Raw genomic sequence first — 17222 nt, 5'->3', positions numbered from 1 at the left:
TAACAAAACCATTCTGTCTGCCTTTGATCCATCTCCATCTCTTAAGTGTAGATGAATTCTGCCCCTCAGAATTGCTTCCATAGTTTCCCTACCACTGAGGTTAGACTGATTGGCCTGTAGATACCTGGTTAATCCCTTGCTCACTTCTTGAATCATGGTACCACATTGGCTTTCCTCCTGTCTTCTGGCACCTCTCCATCTGCAGGTCTAAGCTCCATCTGTATAACCTGAAGTCTTATCTTTAAGCTTTTCTACAAAGATAAGCAGATTATAATTAGCAAAAACTGTTGTCTCATTAATTCCATATCAGACCTAAGTTTCAAAGTGTTGAAGAGCTGATAGCAATGTTTCCTTTTCCATCGTTAAGCAATGCGAACCAACCAGGTAAGAATAACAAATTTCCTTCCCAAGAGTTTATGGTCATCATGAGATTCTTAATTCCAGATTTAAAATAAATGAAACTCGACGATGGAGGGCTTTGAACTCCATTACCCCAGAAAATGACCTGGATCTCTAGATTTATAGCCTCCTTACAAGACAACTCTGCTATTGCACCCCCGAGTAATGGCAGTCACTTGGCTTGAGTGAACCACACAGAATCTTCACTTTTCAGTACAATACTGAGCAATGACCTTGTTCCTGTCTTTCTTCACTGCTTCAATATGTGGTTTTGTAGCAATAATCTTCCCTCATGGAATCTCCTAGTAAACCACTCCAATCTCATACAATTCATGTCAATCTTTTTTCGAAGCTTTTCCAATGTCGTTGGGTCTAGCTGCCTCTGGCTTCAGCACTGTAACCTATCGGGCCATAAGGGAGGGAGGATTGCTGGGTTGTCACGGGGAGTCAGTATTCTGGTCTTGGTGAGCTAAGTGATCTTGACATTGAGCTTATGTCCTGTTCAATATGTAGGACATTGTTGTGGTGCAGTGGGGAGTGTCCCCACTTCAAGTCACATTTTGCCTTCAGCCTACTCAGGACTCTACCAGAGATTGTCATCATGAATGGATCCTAATTTGCTAGATGGCCCTTTAAGAGAAAGTTGGGAGTCAATTATAACACTTTATTACATAGGAGATGTTGTGACAACATACACCTTAAACTGCTGTCAATCATTACATACTTCATCAGCATATGATGGGTCAGCCCCATGACTTGTTAGACAGTCTGAAGCAGCAAAATCGAAGTCAGATTGACAATAAACATCACATCCCAGTCAATCAAAATATTCCCTTCACATAAAAACACACATTATTGTTTCACATACACACTGATCCTGTGTGTGCCTGTTATTTTTGCATCAAAGAGAAGAACATAACAAAGGGATAATTGAACAGAGATATTTCAAATCATACAATCTTTAGATAGAGTGGATAGAATGTTTCCCCTTGAACTTCACAATTGGAGACATCAGAATAACTGAGGTCAGAATGGATTTGGGCCAAAGGGAAGGCTGAGGGAAGATTTGATTGAGATGTTCAAACTCATGAAGGGTCAGGATAGTGTCAATAGAGAGACAGTACCCACTCATGAAGGCTCAGGATAGTGTAGATAGAGAGAGACCGTACCCACTCATGAAGGGTCAGGATAGTGTAGATAGAGAGAGACCGTACCCACTCATGAAGGGTCAGGATAGTGTAGATAGAGAGAGACAGTACCCACTCATGAAGGGTCAGGATAGTGTAGATAGAGAGAGACAGTACCCACTCATGAAGGGTCAGGATAGTGTAGATAGAGAGAGACCGTACCCACTCATGAAGGGTCAGGATAGTGTAGATAGAGAGAGACTGTACCCACTCATGAAGGGTCAGGATAGTGTCAATAGAGAGACTGTACCCACTCATGAAGGGTCAGGATAGTGTAGATAGAGAGAGACCGTACCCACTCATGAAGGGTCAGGATAGTGTAGATAGAGATAGACCGTACCCACTCATGAAGGGATCAAGAACTAGAGGGCACAGTGGGATGGCAGTTTATAAAATATTATTGTTCACTCAGAATGTGGGTTCAAAAGTGGAGTGAAAAGAGATTTTAGGTTTCAGTTCAGTGAAAGTGACTTGTTCATTTGAAACAAAGGGTCAGAATGTGATCTGGAACATTGAAGTAAAGACACTGAGAAAGTGTCTAGATTAGATTAGATTAGATTACTTACAGTGTGGAAACAGGCCCTTCGGCCCAACAAGTCCACACCGCCCCGCCGAAGCGTAACCCACCCATACCCCTACATCTACATTTACCCCTTACCTAACACTATGGGCAATTTAGCATGGCCAATTCACCTGGCCTGCACATTTTTGGACTGTGGGAGGAAACCAGAGCACCCGGAGGAAACCCACGCAGACACGGGGAGAACGTGCAAACTCCACACAGTCAGTCGCCTGAGGCGGGAATTGAACCCGGGTCTCAGGCGCTGTGAGGCAGCAGTGCTAACCACTGTGCCACCGTGCCGCCCATGTCCTGGAGATAAGTGACCTGGAGCGTTCATTGCTGAATATTTACCAAGGTGAGTTTTACAGTCGATACAAACAGATTTTTGAATACCACCAGTCAGCTGAGTTCAGAAGAACAGTAGTCGGAAGAATAGTTGTTTTAAAAAAATTCCGAAAGTCTCCAGGTTGAGAGTTGTAAAAAAATCTCCAGATCATCAGCGTTGAAAATAAGTCTGAAGCTGTTTCAGTTCTCAAAGGAGGAGGGAGAGAAAGAGTCAATGAGTTAGTTTATGTTAATGCATTTCATAGAGAGACAGAGAGAATCCTATCTGGTGAAAATGCTGAGATTCAGTTGAGTGAGACATCCTTAAGTGAAGCTTACTGAAGTCACTGTAGACGACATCAACTGTATTATTCTCATCTTCATACCTAGACACCTCCTCTAAGATTCCATCAAATCCAACTCAATCAAATTCCTTTACAAATTCATGCTAAATATCCTGGATTAACCTTTGTCTCTCCAAGTAATGATTCATTCTGTCCCTCAGAATGATTTCCAATATTTTCCCCAACATTGATGTTGTCCTCACTGGCTTGTACTCTCCTGGTTAATCACGACCACCCTTGAACAATAGGGTAACAGGTAAAGGGATGATTGGCAAGTGAAATCACAAGGGTTCAGAGACACTGTCCTCCTGTTAGAGTGAAGGGTAAGGCCAGTAAGATGAGGGAACAATGGATGAGTAAATATATTGAGGCTCTGGTTAAGAATATGAAAGAGTCATGTCTTAGGTGTAGACAACTGGGATCAAGTGAATCTCTTGAAGAGTGTAAGGGGTATCGGGGCATTCTTATGAGGGATATCAGGAGGGCAAAAAGTGGACATCAGAGAACCTCAGCAGATAAGGCTGAGGATAAGCCAACGATATTCTAGAAAGTCATTAGAAGCCAGAGAGCAACCAGGGAGGGAATAGGGCCTCTTCAAGATCAATGAGGTCATCTATGTGTAGAACCAGAGGAGAGGGGTGAGATATCCTCAACAAATTCATGCTAAATATCCTGGATTAACCTTTGTCTCCTCCGTTGTTCTTTAAAAGCTTCCCAGTCAGAAGTGACAGTCGGAAGTGACAGGACTTCTGTTGAATAAAGGGAACTGTGGAGCTATGAGGGAGGAGCTGGCCAAAGGTCAATGGTGCAATACCTTAGCAGGGATAACCGTGGAGGAACAATGGTGGATATTTCTGTGTATAATACAGAAGTTGCAGGATCAGTTCATTCCTAAAAGGAAGAAAGATCCCAGGAGGAGGCATGGGTGGCCGTAGCTGATGAGGGAAGTGAAGAAACATATAAAGTTAAAAGAGAAAATGTATAACATAGCAAAGATAAGTTGGAAAACTGACGATTGGGAAGCTTTTAAAGATCAACAGAGGATTATTAAGAAGGAAATACGCAGGGGAAAAATGAGGTATGAAGGTAAACTGGCCAATAATATAAAGGAGGATAGGAAAAGCTTGTTTCGGTATGTGCAAGGCAAAAAAGTGGTTAGGACTAAAATTGGGCCCTTGAAGTCAGAAACAGGGGAATATATTACGGGGAACAAAGAAATGGCAGAAGAATTAAATGGGTACTTCAGATCTGTATTCACTGGGGAAGACACAAGCAATCTCCCTGAGGTAACAGTGGCTGAAGGACCTGAACTTAAGGGAATTTATATTTGCCAGGATTTGGTGTTGGAGAGACTGTTAGGTCTGAAGGTTGATAAGTCTCCAGGGTCTGATGGTCTACATCCCAAGGTACTGAAGGAGGTGGCTCGGAAAATCGTTGATGCTTTGGTGATTATTTTCCAGAGTTCGATAGATTTGGGGTCGGTTCCTGAGGATTGGAGGTTGGCAAATGTTATACCACTTTTTAAGAAAGGTGGGAGAGAGAAAGCAGGAAATTATAGACCAGTTAGTCTGACCTCAGTGGTGGGAAAGATGCTGGAGTCTATTATAAAGGATGAAATTATGGCACATCTGAATAGTAACAGGAGAGGACAGAGTCAGCATGAATTTATGAAGGGGAAATCAAGCCTGACTAATCTTCTTGAATTTTTTGCGGGTGTAACTCTGAAGATAGATGTGGGAGATCCAGTAGATGTAGTGTACCTGGACTTTCAGAAAGCTTTTGATAAAGTTCTACATAGGAGGTTAGGGAGCAAAATTAGGGCACATGGTATTGGGGGCAAAGGACTAGATTGGATTGAAAATTGGTTGGCTGATAGGAAACAAAGGGTAATGATAAACGGCTCCATTTCAGAATGGCAGGCAGTGACCAGTGGGGTACCGCAGGGATCCGTGCTGGGACCGCAGCTTTTTACAATATATGTTAATGATATCGAAGATGGTATCAGCAATAACATTCGCAAATTTGCTGATGATATAAAGCTGGGTGGCAGGGTGAAATGTGATGAGGATGTTAGGAGATTACAGGGTGACCTGGACAAGTTAGGGGAGTGGGCAGGTGCATGGCAGATGCAGTTTAATGTGGAAAAATGTATGGTTCTGGATTAGTGGTGCTGGAAGAGCACAGCAGTTCAGGCAGCATCCAAGGAGCTTCGAAATTGACGTTTCAGGCAAAAGCCCTTCATCAGGAATAATTGCTGATGAAGGGCTTTTGCCCGAAACGTCGATTCCGAAGCTACTTGGATGCTGCCTGAACTGCTGTGCTCTTCCAGCACCACTAATCCAGAATCTGGTTTCCAGCATCTGCAGTTATTGTTTTTACCATAAATGTATGGTTATCCACTTTGGTGGCAAGAACCGGAACGCAGATTACTACCTCAATGGAATCAATTTATGTAAAGCGGCAGTACAGAGAGATCTGGGTGTTCTTGTACACCAGTCAATGAAGGCAAGCATGCAGGTACAGCAGGTAGTGAAGAAGGCTAATAGCATGCTGTCCATCATACCAAGAGGGATTGAGTAAAGAAGCAAAGAGGTTCTTCTGCAGCTGTACAGGGCCCTGGTGAGACCACACCTGGAGTACTGTGTGCAGTTCTGGTCTCCAAATTTGAGGAAAGACATTCTGGCTATTGAGGGAGTGCAGCGTAGGTTCACGAGGTCAATTCCTGGAATGGCGGGATTACCTTACACGTAAAGATTGAAGCGACTGGGCTTGTATATCCTTGAGTTTAGAAGGCTGAGAGGGGATCTGATTGAGACATTTTAGATTATGAAAGGATTGGGCACTCTGGCAGCAGGAAACATGTTTCCGCTGATGGGTGAGTGCCGAACCAGAGGACACAGCTTAAAAATATGGGGTAGACCATTTAGGACAGAGACGAGGAGAAACTTCTTCACCCAGAGAGTGGTGACTATGTGGAATGCATTCCCCCAGAGGGCAGTGGAGGCCCAGTCTCTGGATTCATTTAAGAAAGAGTTGGATAGAGCTCTCAAAGATAGTGGAATCAAGGGTTCTGAAGATAAGGCAGGAAGAGGATACTGATTAGGAATGATCAGTCATGATCATATTGAATGGTGGTGCAGGCTCGAAGGGCAGAATGGCCTACTCCTGCACCTATTGTCTTTTGTCTATTGTCTATTGTCAAATATTTTGCACCAGTTTTTACTGTGGAGAAAGAAATTGATGCAAGGGAACTCAGGCAAATAAATATTAATGTCTTGAAAGCAACTCACTTTACTGAAGAGGAAGTGTTGGAGGTCTTCAAAAACATAAAAGTGGCTTTGTGCAGGGGAAATCATGTGTCACAAACTTGACTGAGCTTTTTGAAAATGTAACCAAAAGACCAGTGAGGGCAGAGGGGGAGATATTGTTTACATGAACTTGTGTAAAGCTGTTGTCAAAGTTCCACATGGTGGACTAATTAGTGAAGTTAGGTGGCATGGGATTCAGGGAGAGAATGCCAGTTGGATACAAAATTTGCTTGATGGTCAGAGACAGAGTGTAGTGATGGAGGTTTGTTTTTACATTGATCCATGAGACCGCATTTGAGGAACATTCTAAGATATCATCCATCTTATGTCAGTGATTAACTCCTTCATCAATGTTGCAACACCCCCTCCTCTTTGACATTCCCCCTACCCCTACATGTCTCATCTCACAGTTCAATAGCCCAAAACATTGTGCTATCAATCCTGTCACACCCTCAACCATGTCTCTGTGATAACAACAATATCTCATCCCGACTCATTAATCTACACCCTCAGCTCGTCTGCCTTACTCACAAGTAAATGCCATCCAGCCATGCCACGCTCCCTTATGCCCTCACTTGACGATATTCACACTGCCTTCTGGATTTACTTGGATTGCCTTCTCAATGTCAGTTAGCTCAGATGGCTGGACAGTTGGTCTGTGATGTGGAGTGATGCCAACAAGGGATGTGTAATTCCCATATGGTCTGCGGTGACCATGAGGTTCGAATCTTCTCAACCTTGCCCATTGTCTGAGGCAGAGTGACTCTCAGGTTAAATCATTACCAGTCATAACTTCCTTTAACGAGATAGGAGTTCTCTCGCACAATGATGAGTTTACTTTTTTACTTCAGTTTACTTTTTTTCCATCTTCATGTCTCTCTGTATCCCCCCCCCCCACCCCCCACCCCCACAATGCTTCCACAGCATCCCCCATCCCTCTGCTATGACTGATGAATGAGTCAGGTTGCTGAAGGCTGGCTGGGTAATAGAGTAGAAAGTGATGGGAAATAGAAAAGGTTCTTCAGGGAGGGCCCTGAGTCCTGCTCTTCAGATCACTCTGGGTCTCCTGGAACAATGGAGAGTTCAGATAACTCTCAGGTACCAAACCCTCTCTTCAACCAACAGCAACAACCCCCCACAGTCTAATCTCAGGATGTTTACAAACCACCCAAAGCCCTCTCTTGTATCCAGCCCGGAGCTCCTTCCACTCTGTCACTAGTCTGTTCAGAAACCCCTATTGTATCATATTATATCTTTTCTCACTAAATAACAGATTCAGTGTTTTACCTCACTGTTTGGTGTCTGTGCTGTGTTCATATCCTCTCTCTCTCTCTCCCCTCACAGCGGATTCTGCTAATGGTTGGTCAATGACAATCGTGGATGAAGTGAGGGCTGAGGAAGGAGGCTCCGCTGTCTTACCCTGCAGCTTCACCCACCCTGACACGAACCTCACACTCACCGGCTCCATCTTATGGTACAAGGAGGAAACACGAGCTTTAATCTTTAAGTGGACGGATCCTGGTCCAGACCATTCCCAGGGTGAGCTGTGTGAGAATGTGAGACAGTGGGACGGTGGGAATCGATTCAGATTCGTGGGGAACCTCAGCAACAAAGATGCCTCAATAATGATGGAGGGACTGAGCCAGGAGGATGGTGGTTCCTATCGGTGTCGTGTGGAGCTCAATATTGACAAGTTTGGATCTGGAAAAGGAACACGCCTGAAAGTGGAAGGTGAGGAACAACGTTCTGATGTGTCACTGCCCTGACAGCTCAATGGGGACAGGCTCCACCTGGTCTGGGAGCTCTTGGGTTGGCTCCTTCTCCTGGGCTCTTCCAGTTGGTCTAAGGCAGGAGGCAGTGAGAAGGACAGAGACAGAGAGGCACAAAGAGAGAGAGAGAGAGAGATAGAAGGAGAGAGAGAGAGACAGACAGAGAGAGAGAGAGAGAGAGAGAGACATGACTGGAATTTAGAGACCATTCCATCACCATCTTTGAAACCTCCCACAGTCACATTCATTCATTATCACGTTCAAACTGGCTTCATTGCTCTGGGATGGAGAACAGAGAAAACATCACTGACAATGCAAGCTCCAAGATCCCCACCAATGAGGGTCCAGCTTTATCAGCATTGGGTGAGAACAAGAGAGACCTGGCACCTCCTGAACCCTCATTGGATGAGCTCATCTCAGGGTGAAGGAACCCTCAGCTCACATTGGCTGAGAACCTCACTGTTGCTATCCTCCCCCTCTATTGGCTGAGGAGAAAATGGGGGGAGCTGTCCTTGCCAGAGGCTAATGTCCTGGGGATTGTGGCAGATTGTGAAATTTGAATTTGAAAATATCTAGAACTGAAAACTAGTCTGATAATGACTGTGTAATCGTCACCATTCAAAAAAAGAATCTGGGTTAATCATGTCCTTTTGGGAGGGAAATCTGCTATCCTTCTTGAACTGCTGTATTCCCTCAGCTGCAGAGACATTCACGATACGGTTGGGAAAGGATTTCCAAGGCTTTGTCCCAGTGACTCTGAAGGAATGATGAAATATTCCCAAGTCAGGATGGTGAGTGTCTTGGAGGGAAGCTTGTAGATGGAGATGTTCTCCTGTGTCCCATGTTCATCAGTGAACAATCATCCCCACTTCTGACCTTATGGTGGAGGGAGGGTCATTGATGATGCAGCTAAAGATGGTTAGACCAAGGACACACGAACCTGAGGAACTCCTGCAGAGATGTGCTCTGGAGCTGAGATGACTGATCTCGAAGAAGAACAACCAGCTTCCTCTGTGCCAGGTCTGACTGAAACCCATGGAGGTTTCCCCCCTCGGCTTCCCACTGGATTCAGTTTTGCTCAGGTTCCTTGATGCTACACTCGCTCAAATACAGCCTTGATGTTAACAACAGGCACATTCGCCTGTACCTGTCTTTTTGTTTTTTCCATTGTTTACCTATTATTTACTATCTATGCTACTTAACTCTGATCTGCCTGTACTGCTCACAAGACAAAGCTTTTTGCCGTGCCCCGGTACATGTGACAATAAATTCAATTCGAATCGATTCCATTCGATTCAATTCAATTCAATTCAATTCAGTCACTGACAGTTTCCAGCAGTTTAATTGGCCAAATTGAAAATATGTAACATTTCACTGCAAATGAGGAACCTCAGTTGTTTTGAGCATGATTTGAATCTAAACAATCAGATTAAATTATCCCCCAGAATACTAAAACCCAATCGAGTTTGAATTTATTGTTTTTGCCAACCTCAAACTAATGAGACAATCTGATGTTTGGGGTATAAAAAAAAGCAGATATTTTGAAAGTTAAACAGAGAGTAACTGCCATTGAGAGACTGCTGTACAAAACATTCTCAATCAAAGGGACCTTCTTCATATGAAACATCTTTGCAGTGAAAGACAGAAGTCGACCCAGGAGATCTTTCGCTGAATGAAGAAACACACTGAGAATAACAGCCATTGTGTGGTTTTGTAATGAAGCTGATGTAATTTTAATACAGGTGGTTATTGGAACAGTATATTATTATAGAATTGGAGGCAGATAGCAAGCAGTTAAGGCAAAGTTAAAAATCACACAACACCAGGTTATAGTCCAACAGGTTTAATTGGAAGCACATTAGCTTTCGGAGCGACGCTCCTTCATCAGGTGATTGTGGAGGTCTCGATTGTAACACAGAATTTATAGCAAAAATTTGCCGTGTGATGTAACTGAAATTATACATTGAAAAATTGATTGTCTGTTAAGCCTTTCATCTGTTCGAATACGGTGATAGTTTCACTTCTTTCATGTGTAAATCACAAAACCTTTTTTTTAAAGGGCATTCTCGGGTTAGCTGTTAACAATGGTGATAGCTAGACAATATGTTGAAGGTGTCAGCCCCCTGTGTTCTCTGTCTATGACCTGATATTTAGATTGACTCTAATCTAAAAAGTGAGACAACAGAGTTTTACATAAATTCATGCAGTTTTTGAGCTCAGAGTTCTACATGAATGTATGCAGTCTTTGAGCAAAGTGCAATGTAACTCTGCAAGTACAAATTCACCACACAAAATATATGTGTGCATGTGGGTCTTTGTCTATCTGTGTGTGTGTGTCTGTCTGGGATGGGGGTTGTGAGTGTGAGAAAGTGTATGTGTGTGTGTGTGTGTATGTGTGTGTGTGTGTATGCGTGTGTGTGTGTGTGTGAGAGAAATCAGTTAAGGGAAAGGAGTCTTAGAGTTGGAAATAGTTGTTGTTTAATGTTCACTTTGAGAGTTGAAGAATAATTTGATTTTTTTGTTTAAGGAGTGGAATTTTGGAGTTCTCTCTCACTCAGACTTTAACAGATTACGATGCGAGGTGAGCTTTTCTGGGTGTTTGGTTTAATTAGCAGAGGGGTTCACCACCATGTCGTTACAGTTTGGGGGCTCAACTTCGATTTGGACAGGTTTAGACAGATCCAGTCTGAGATTTGGAAAGATTTGGGTACAAAAGATCCCAGCAGATTTAAACATTTGCCGATTAGTGTCCGAGATTTTTAAAGAAAATTTGGGTGAGAGAATTGATTTATTTTCAGTTATTTGTGGTTGGTTAAATTAAAAGTGAGAGAAACGGCTCTTAAAATTGCTGAAGACGTTCTGTGGTTTGAAAATGGTTCCAAATTTGCCAAGAAAGTTTAGAAAGACAGCAGAAGACCATACTTTTAGAATTAGCATTGAGGTTAGAACATAGAACATAAAACATAGAATAATACAACACAGTACAGGCCCTTTGGCCCTCGATGTTGTGCCGACCTGTGAACTATTCTCAAATCATCCCCCTACACTAACCCATCATCATCCATGTGCTTATCAAAGGATTGTTTAAATCCCCCTTAGAATTGGATCGAACCAGGGACATGGGAAAGCTGAAATTGTAAGGGAGTTAGTCAAGCACTCTGGTGTGTCAGAGAAAAAGAGAAGTGCAGGAGAGTTCGAAAAATTTAGTTTACAATTGAGGAAAATGGAGTTTCAAGATAAAGAAAAGGATCCATGAGAGAAAAAAGAGAGAGAGAGAGAGACAAAGAGAGATAGAATAAATGGAGGGAAAGAGACAGAGGGAGAGAGAAAAAGAGAAGAAAGGGAGAGAGAAAGAGTGAAGAAAGAGAAAGGAAAAAGAAAGAGAGAGAGAGAGTGAAAAAGAAAGAGAGAATGTTGTTAGCAGAGCAAAGAGAGAGCGAAGAAAGAGAAAGAGAAAGGGAGAGAGAATTTGAACTTCGAAGTTGTGAATTAGTCAGGAAAGCCAAGTTAACAGGAAGGAGATGAAGAGTGAAGGTCGTGATATATACAAATACGTCAAAGCTCTGCTACATTTTGATGAGAAAGATGTTGAAGCCTTTTTTATTTCATTAGACAATTTGGCTCGGCATAGGGAGTGGTCAGGGAACCTCTGTGTAATGCTCGTTCGGAATAAGCTGGTCGGCAGAGCTCGTGAGGTATTTGCAGTGCTGTCAGGTGAGGGGTCAAGAGATTATGATGATGTCAAACATGCTATTTTGAGTGCTTCTGAATTGGTACCAGAAATGTATAGACAGTGGTTCAGAAATATAAAGAAGGAATCAAGTCAGACTTGTATTGAGTTTGAAAGAATCAATCAGTCATTTTGACAGATGGGAACATGATTTAAAGATCGATAGGACCTTTGTGGCTCTAGAAGAGGTTATTCTGCTGACGAGATTAAAAACTCACATCACTCAACTTCCACCAGATTGTGTTGCTGGTCGTATACAGACAGGAGATGTTCCATGGAGCACATGAACTACCAGTAGGAGGTCACCTCAGTGTAAGGAAGACTCAAATTAAGGTACAAAAGCAGTTGTATTGGCCTGGGATGCACAAAGATGTTGTTAACTTTTGCCAGAGCATGAAGACAAAATGGGTGGTAGAGAAGTTATTAGCTTTCTTCACTTGGTATGAGCTACTCAGAGAGATTCAGTCAGACCATTGTCTAATTTTATTGCTCAGCTGTTTAAAGAAGTCATGGATAGATTAGGCATACAGCACATTAAACCAAGTGCAGATCATCCTGAAACTCAGGGAGCTTTGGAAAGGTGGCATCAGACCCTGAAGACCATGTTAAGAGTGTGCTGTCAGGATTACCTGAATGATTGGGATGAAGGTATCCCATTCATATTGTTTGCCATTAGAGATGGCTTAAATGAATCTACTCAGTTCACTCCCTTTGAGTTAATATTCAGACATGAAGTGAGAGGTACTTTGAAATTAATTAAAGAGAAATTGACAGGACTGAAGTCGGAGGTCAACTGGAACAAAGAACCAGTTGAAATGATTGTTGCAGCAGTACAAGGACATTTGCAGGAATAAGATGGAGAGGCCTGATCCTCTTGTGCATGAGGTAGAAGTAGGAAATGCTGTTCCAATAAAACAACACACTTACAGGCTTAATCCTTTCAATGCCACATAGGTCCAGAAGGAAGTGGATGCAATGCTCAGTGAAGCTATCATCGTACTGAGTCAAAGCAAGTGGAGTTCGATGATCGTGTTAGTTGCCAAACCTGACGGGATTCAACAATTTTGTGTGGACCATCGGAAGGTTAAGGCAGTTACAAAATCAAACTCAGATCAATACTAAAATTGGAGGCCAGTATAGAGAAATTTGGACAAGCCCCTTACCTCACAAAGTTGGACTTACTGTTTGGGTATTGTCATCACTTTATCAGAGAAAGTGAAATAAATTTCTGCGTTTGTCACCCCAAATGGGTTATGTCAATTCAAAGTGCTGCCCTTTTGAATGAAGAACACACCAGCCACATTTAAAAGGCTCGTGAACAGAGGTGTGGCTGTGGTAACAAACTGTGCCGTATATCTGGATGATGCAGTGATTTTTAGTGAGTCATGGAAAGATCACATGGTACAGTTAGAACATAGAACATAGAACAATACAGCACAGAACAGGCCCTTCGGCCCACGATGTTGTGCCGAACTTCTATCCTAGATTAAGCACCCATCCATGTACCTATCCAAATGCCGCTTAAAGGTCGCCAATGAATCTGACTCTACCACTCCCACGGGCAGCGCATTCCATGCCCCCACCACTCTCTGGGTGAAGAACCCACCCCTGACATCTCCCCTATACCTTCCACCCTTCACCTTAAATTTATGTCCCCTTGTAACACTCTGTTGTACCCGGGGAAAAAGTTTCTGACTGTCTACTCTATCTATTCCTCTGATCATCTTATAAACCTCTCTGAAGTCACCCCTCATCCTTCGCCGTTCCAACGAGAAAAGGCCGAGAACTCTCAACCTATCCTCGTACGACCTACTCTCCATTCCAGGCAACATCCTGGTAAATCTTCTCTGCACCCTCTCCAAAGCTTCCACATCTTTCCTAAAGTTGGCACACAGCTCTTTGAATGATTAAGAGAAGCAAAGCGGTAATAAAATTGAAGAAAACACAATTTGTGGAGGCAGAGGAGACATTATTGGGACAATACATCGGGCATGAAATGTTGACCCTCAGGAATGCAAAGACAAAGACCATCGAGGAATTTCCACAAACAACCTCAAAGAAAGAAGTACTTTGATTTTGGGGACGAAGTGTATTCTACTGGGAGTTTGTTCCAAATGTCAGCAGGGTAGTGACTTCACGCGCGGATTTCCTGAAGAAGATAACAACATTTTGGCGGATGGAACAATGCCAGGAGGCACTTGACAATGTAAGAGTTTTATTAACCGTGGCACCAGTTTTAGCTGCACCAAATGTTGCAATCAAAGTTGCAATCGATGCCGAAAGAAGAAACACACTGACAATAACAGCCACTGTGTGGTTTTGTAACGAAGCTGATGTAACTTTAATACGGGTGGTTCTTGGAACAGTATATTGTTATAGAGTTGGAGACAGATAGCAAGCAGTTTAGGGAAAGGAGGCTAAGATTTGGAAATAGTTGTCGTTTAATATTCACTTTTCAAGTCAAAGAATGAATTGCTTTTTTTAATATAAAAGTGAATTTTGGGAGTTCTCTGTTCCTCATACTTTAACAGATGGCGATGCGAGGTGAGCTTTTCTGGGGTTTTGGTTTAATTAGCAGAAGCCTTCACCGCCGTCTCGTAACAGCAGCTTCACCTGGGCAATCAGGATGGACAATACATGTACATCATCTGGGCCAGCGATACCCATGATGGAATAAAACAAAAGGAGAAATTAATGAAACAAAGAACATCCTGAGGAAAAACCAAAAACAAAGCTGCAGATGCTGCAAATCAGAAACAAAAATGGAAATTGTCAGAAAAGCTCAGCAGGTCTGGGAGCACCTGTGGAGAGAAATCAGAGTTAATGTTTCAGGCAGAGTGACCCTTCCTCAAGATGCTGAGAAGTTTGACAAGACAGATTCTGAGAGGATATTTGTTCTTGTGAACAGAAGTCAAACAGAGGAACAATTGCAAAATAACGGATTTTCTCTGTAAATTGAGATGAGGAAACATTTAATCTCTCAGCTTCTCTTTTAAGTTGATGAAGCAAAGAACCACATGGCTGATTATGCCCCTCCTCCTGCACCCAAATATCTGACTAAATGTAGAAAAGTTTAATCTGGACTCTGAGTTTAAATTAACCTGTGCTCATTTCAAAGGTCACAGGTTGGAGCTGGTGAATGGTTACATTCGGAATGACACCAGGGGGTTCTCCTTCACACAGAGTGTGGTCAATACTTTCAATGTGTTTGCTGGACAGAGTGAGGGGGAAGGCTGTAAAATCCTTGACCTCGTTTAAAGAAAATTAACTTTGAGCAATGGGTGGAGGGTTCTGCATGAATGAATTCAGGAGGGTTCAATGGATCCAATCTGTTAGTACCTTCAGCAGGCACATGGCACCAGGTTACAGTCCAACAGGTTTATTTGAAATAACAAGGTTCAGAGTACTGCTCCTGCATCAGGTGAAGTCCTGGTGTAGTGTGACTTCTGACTTTGTCCACCTCAATGCAACACTGGCATCTCCACATCATGGAAATATCTTGTAATCAAGATTTGGAGATGCTGGTGTTGGACTGGGATGTACAAAGTTAAAAATCATACAACACCAGGTTATAGTCCAACAGGCTTATTTGGAAGCACTAGCTTTTGGAGCGCTGCTCCTTCATCAGGTGGTTGTGGAGCATAAGATTGTAAGACACAGAATTTATAGCAAAGGTTTACAGTGTGATGTAAATGAAATTATATATTGAAAAAGACCTGGATTACTTGTTAAATCTCTCATCCATTAGATTGACCATGTTGGCTTTCATTTTTTTAAAATGAAAATCACAAAACTTTTTTTTAAATGTTCCATTCTCAAGTGAACTTTATCAATTGGTGTCTATCAGCCCAGATAATGTATTGAAGGTGTGAGCTTCCCTGGGTGATACTGTCTGTGCCACAATGTTTAGACTGATTCTAATCTAAGAAAATGAATTTGTAGAATCTTACATGGATTTTTGAGCAAAGTAAAATGTAACTCTGCAAGTACAAATTCACCCCCACAAACCTATATGTGCATGTGTGTGTGTGTGTGGGGGGGGGAGGAGGGGGGGGGGGGGGGGGGGGGAGGGGGTGAGGGGGGTGGTTGTGAATGTCTGTGAGGAGTGTGTGCCTGTGTGTGAGTGTAAGTATAAAGTCTGTGAGAGGGTGAATGCGTGAGTGTGGCAGTGAATGTGTGAGCATATGAGTGAGGGTATGCATCAGTGTGTGTATCCGTAGGAGAGTGTGTGTAACCGTAGGAGTGTGTGTGTGTGTGTATGTGTGTGTATAGGAGTGTCTGTGTGTGTATAGGAGTGTCTGTGTGTGTGTGTGTGTAGGAGTGTCTCTGTGTGTGTGTGTGTGTGTGTGTGTGTGTGTGTAGGAGTGTCTGTGTGTGTGTGTGTGTGTGTGTGTCTGTGTCTGTGTGTAGCGTGATGGGGTCACCTGTAGTGTGACATGAACCCAAGATCCTGGTTGAGGCCATCCCCATGGGTACCGAACTTGGCCAAGAGCCTCTGCTCGGCCACTTTTTGTTGCTGCCTGTCCCGAAGTCCGCCTTGGAGGATGGTCACCTGAAAGTCCAAGGTTGAATGTCCCAGACTGCTGTATGTGGCAGGTACTCATGCAACTCAGCCAACGTTGTCTATCCCATTCGCTGCAGGCAAGGATACCCTGAGGCATGCTACATTGGTGAGAGCAAGGAGAGGCTACAGCAACGGATGGATGGGCACCGTACAACAATCAACAGACAGGAGTGCTCCCCACCCCGCCCCCCACCCTCCCCACCCACCCCCCCCGCCCCTCAACCAGTCAGAGAACACTTCAATGGTCCTGCACTCACAGACATACATATACACACACAAACACACACATGCGCGTGCCCACACACACTCAGACACTCCCAAATACACACTCCTCCAGACACACATACTGGCGCAGATGCTCTTTCATACGCTCACAAATACACTCCCACAATCACACATGCTCCATCTTACAGACTTCGACCCCTTTATACTCATACTCACACACATGCGCACACTCTTTCAAAGACACTCACAGCCACCCCCCAACAAACACACACACACACACAAACACAAACACATACACTTATACGTTTGTGGGGTGAATTTGTACTTTCAGAGTTTCATCATACTTTGCTCCAAAAACTGCATGAATCCATGTAAGTTTCTATAAAGTCATTTTTTAGATTAGAATCAGTCTAAACATTGTGGCACAGACAGTATCACCCAGGGGAGCTCACACCTTCAATACATTATCTGGGCTGACAAACACCAATTGTTAAAGTTCACTCGTGAATGTAACTTTTAAAAGAAAATTGTGATTTACATCTAAAAGAACTGAAACCAACATGGTCACTCTAACGGACGAGAGACTTAACAAACTATCCTGGTCTTTTTCAAAATATAATTTCAGTTACATCACACTGTAAACATTTGCTGTCAATTCTGTGTCTTACAATCTTATACTCCACAATCACCTGATGAAGGAGCAGCGCTCCGGAAGCTAGTGCTTCAAATTAAACCTGTCGGACTATAACCTGGTGATGTCTGATTCTGAATCTTGTAATCAAGGTTTTCAAATTGAGTGGCGAGGAGACA

At 43.1% G+C, this 17222-nt stretch overlaps 1 protein-coding gene across 1 annotated transcript in view; it reads left to right on the top strand.

Moving 5' to 3' along the window:
• Positions 1-7890, top strand: part of LOC140493742 (junctional adhesion molecule-like) — a 36106-nt gene extending 28216 nt beyond the window's left edge. The window contains exon 4 of the mRNA XM_072592569.1: positions 7469-7890. Within this exon, the coding sequence (XP_072448670.1) occupies positions 7469-7890 (422 nt within the window). The remainder of the gene's footprint in view (positions 1-7468) is intronic.
• Positions 7891-17222: the final 9332 nt, after the last annotated feature.

Source organism: Chiloscyllium punctatum, chromosome 2 (assembly GCF_047496795.1).
Source record: "Chiloscyllium punctatum isolate Juve2018m chromosome 2, sChiPun1.3, whole genome shotgun sequence".
In the NCBI taxonomy this organism is placed as follows: Eukaryota; Metazoa; Chordata; class Chondrichthyes; order Orectolobiformes; family Hemiscylliidae; genus Chiloscyllium; species Chiloscyllium punctatum.
Note: the sequence above shows the minus strand (reverse complement) of the source record. Positions and strands in the feature narration are given on the sequence as shown.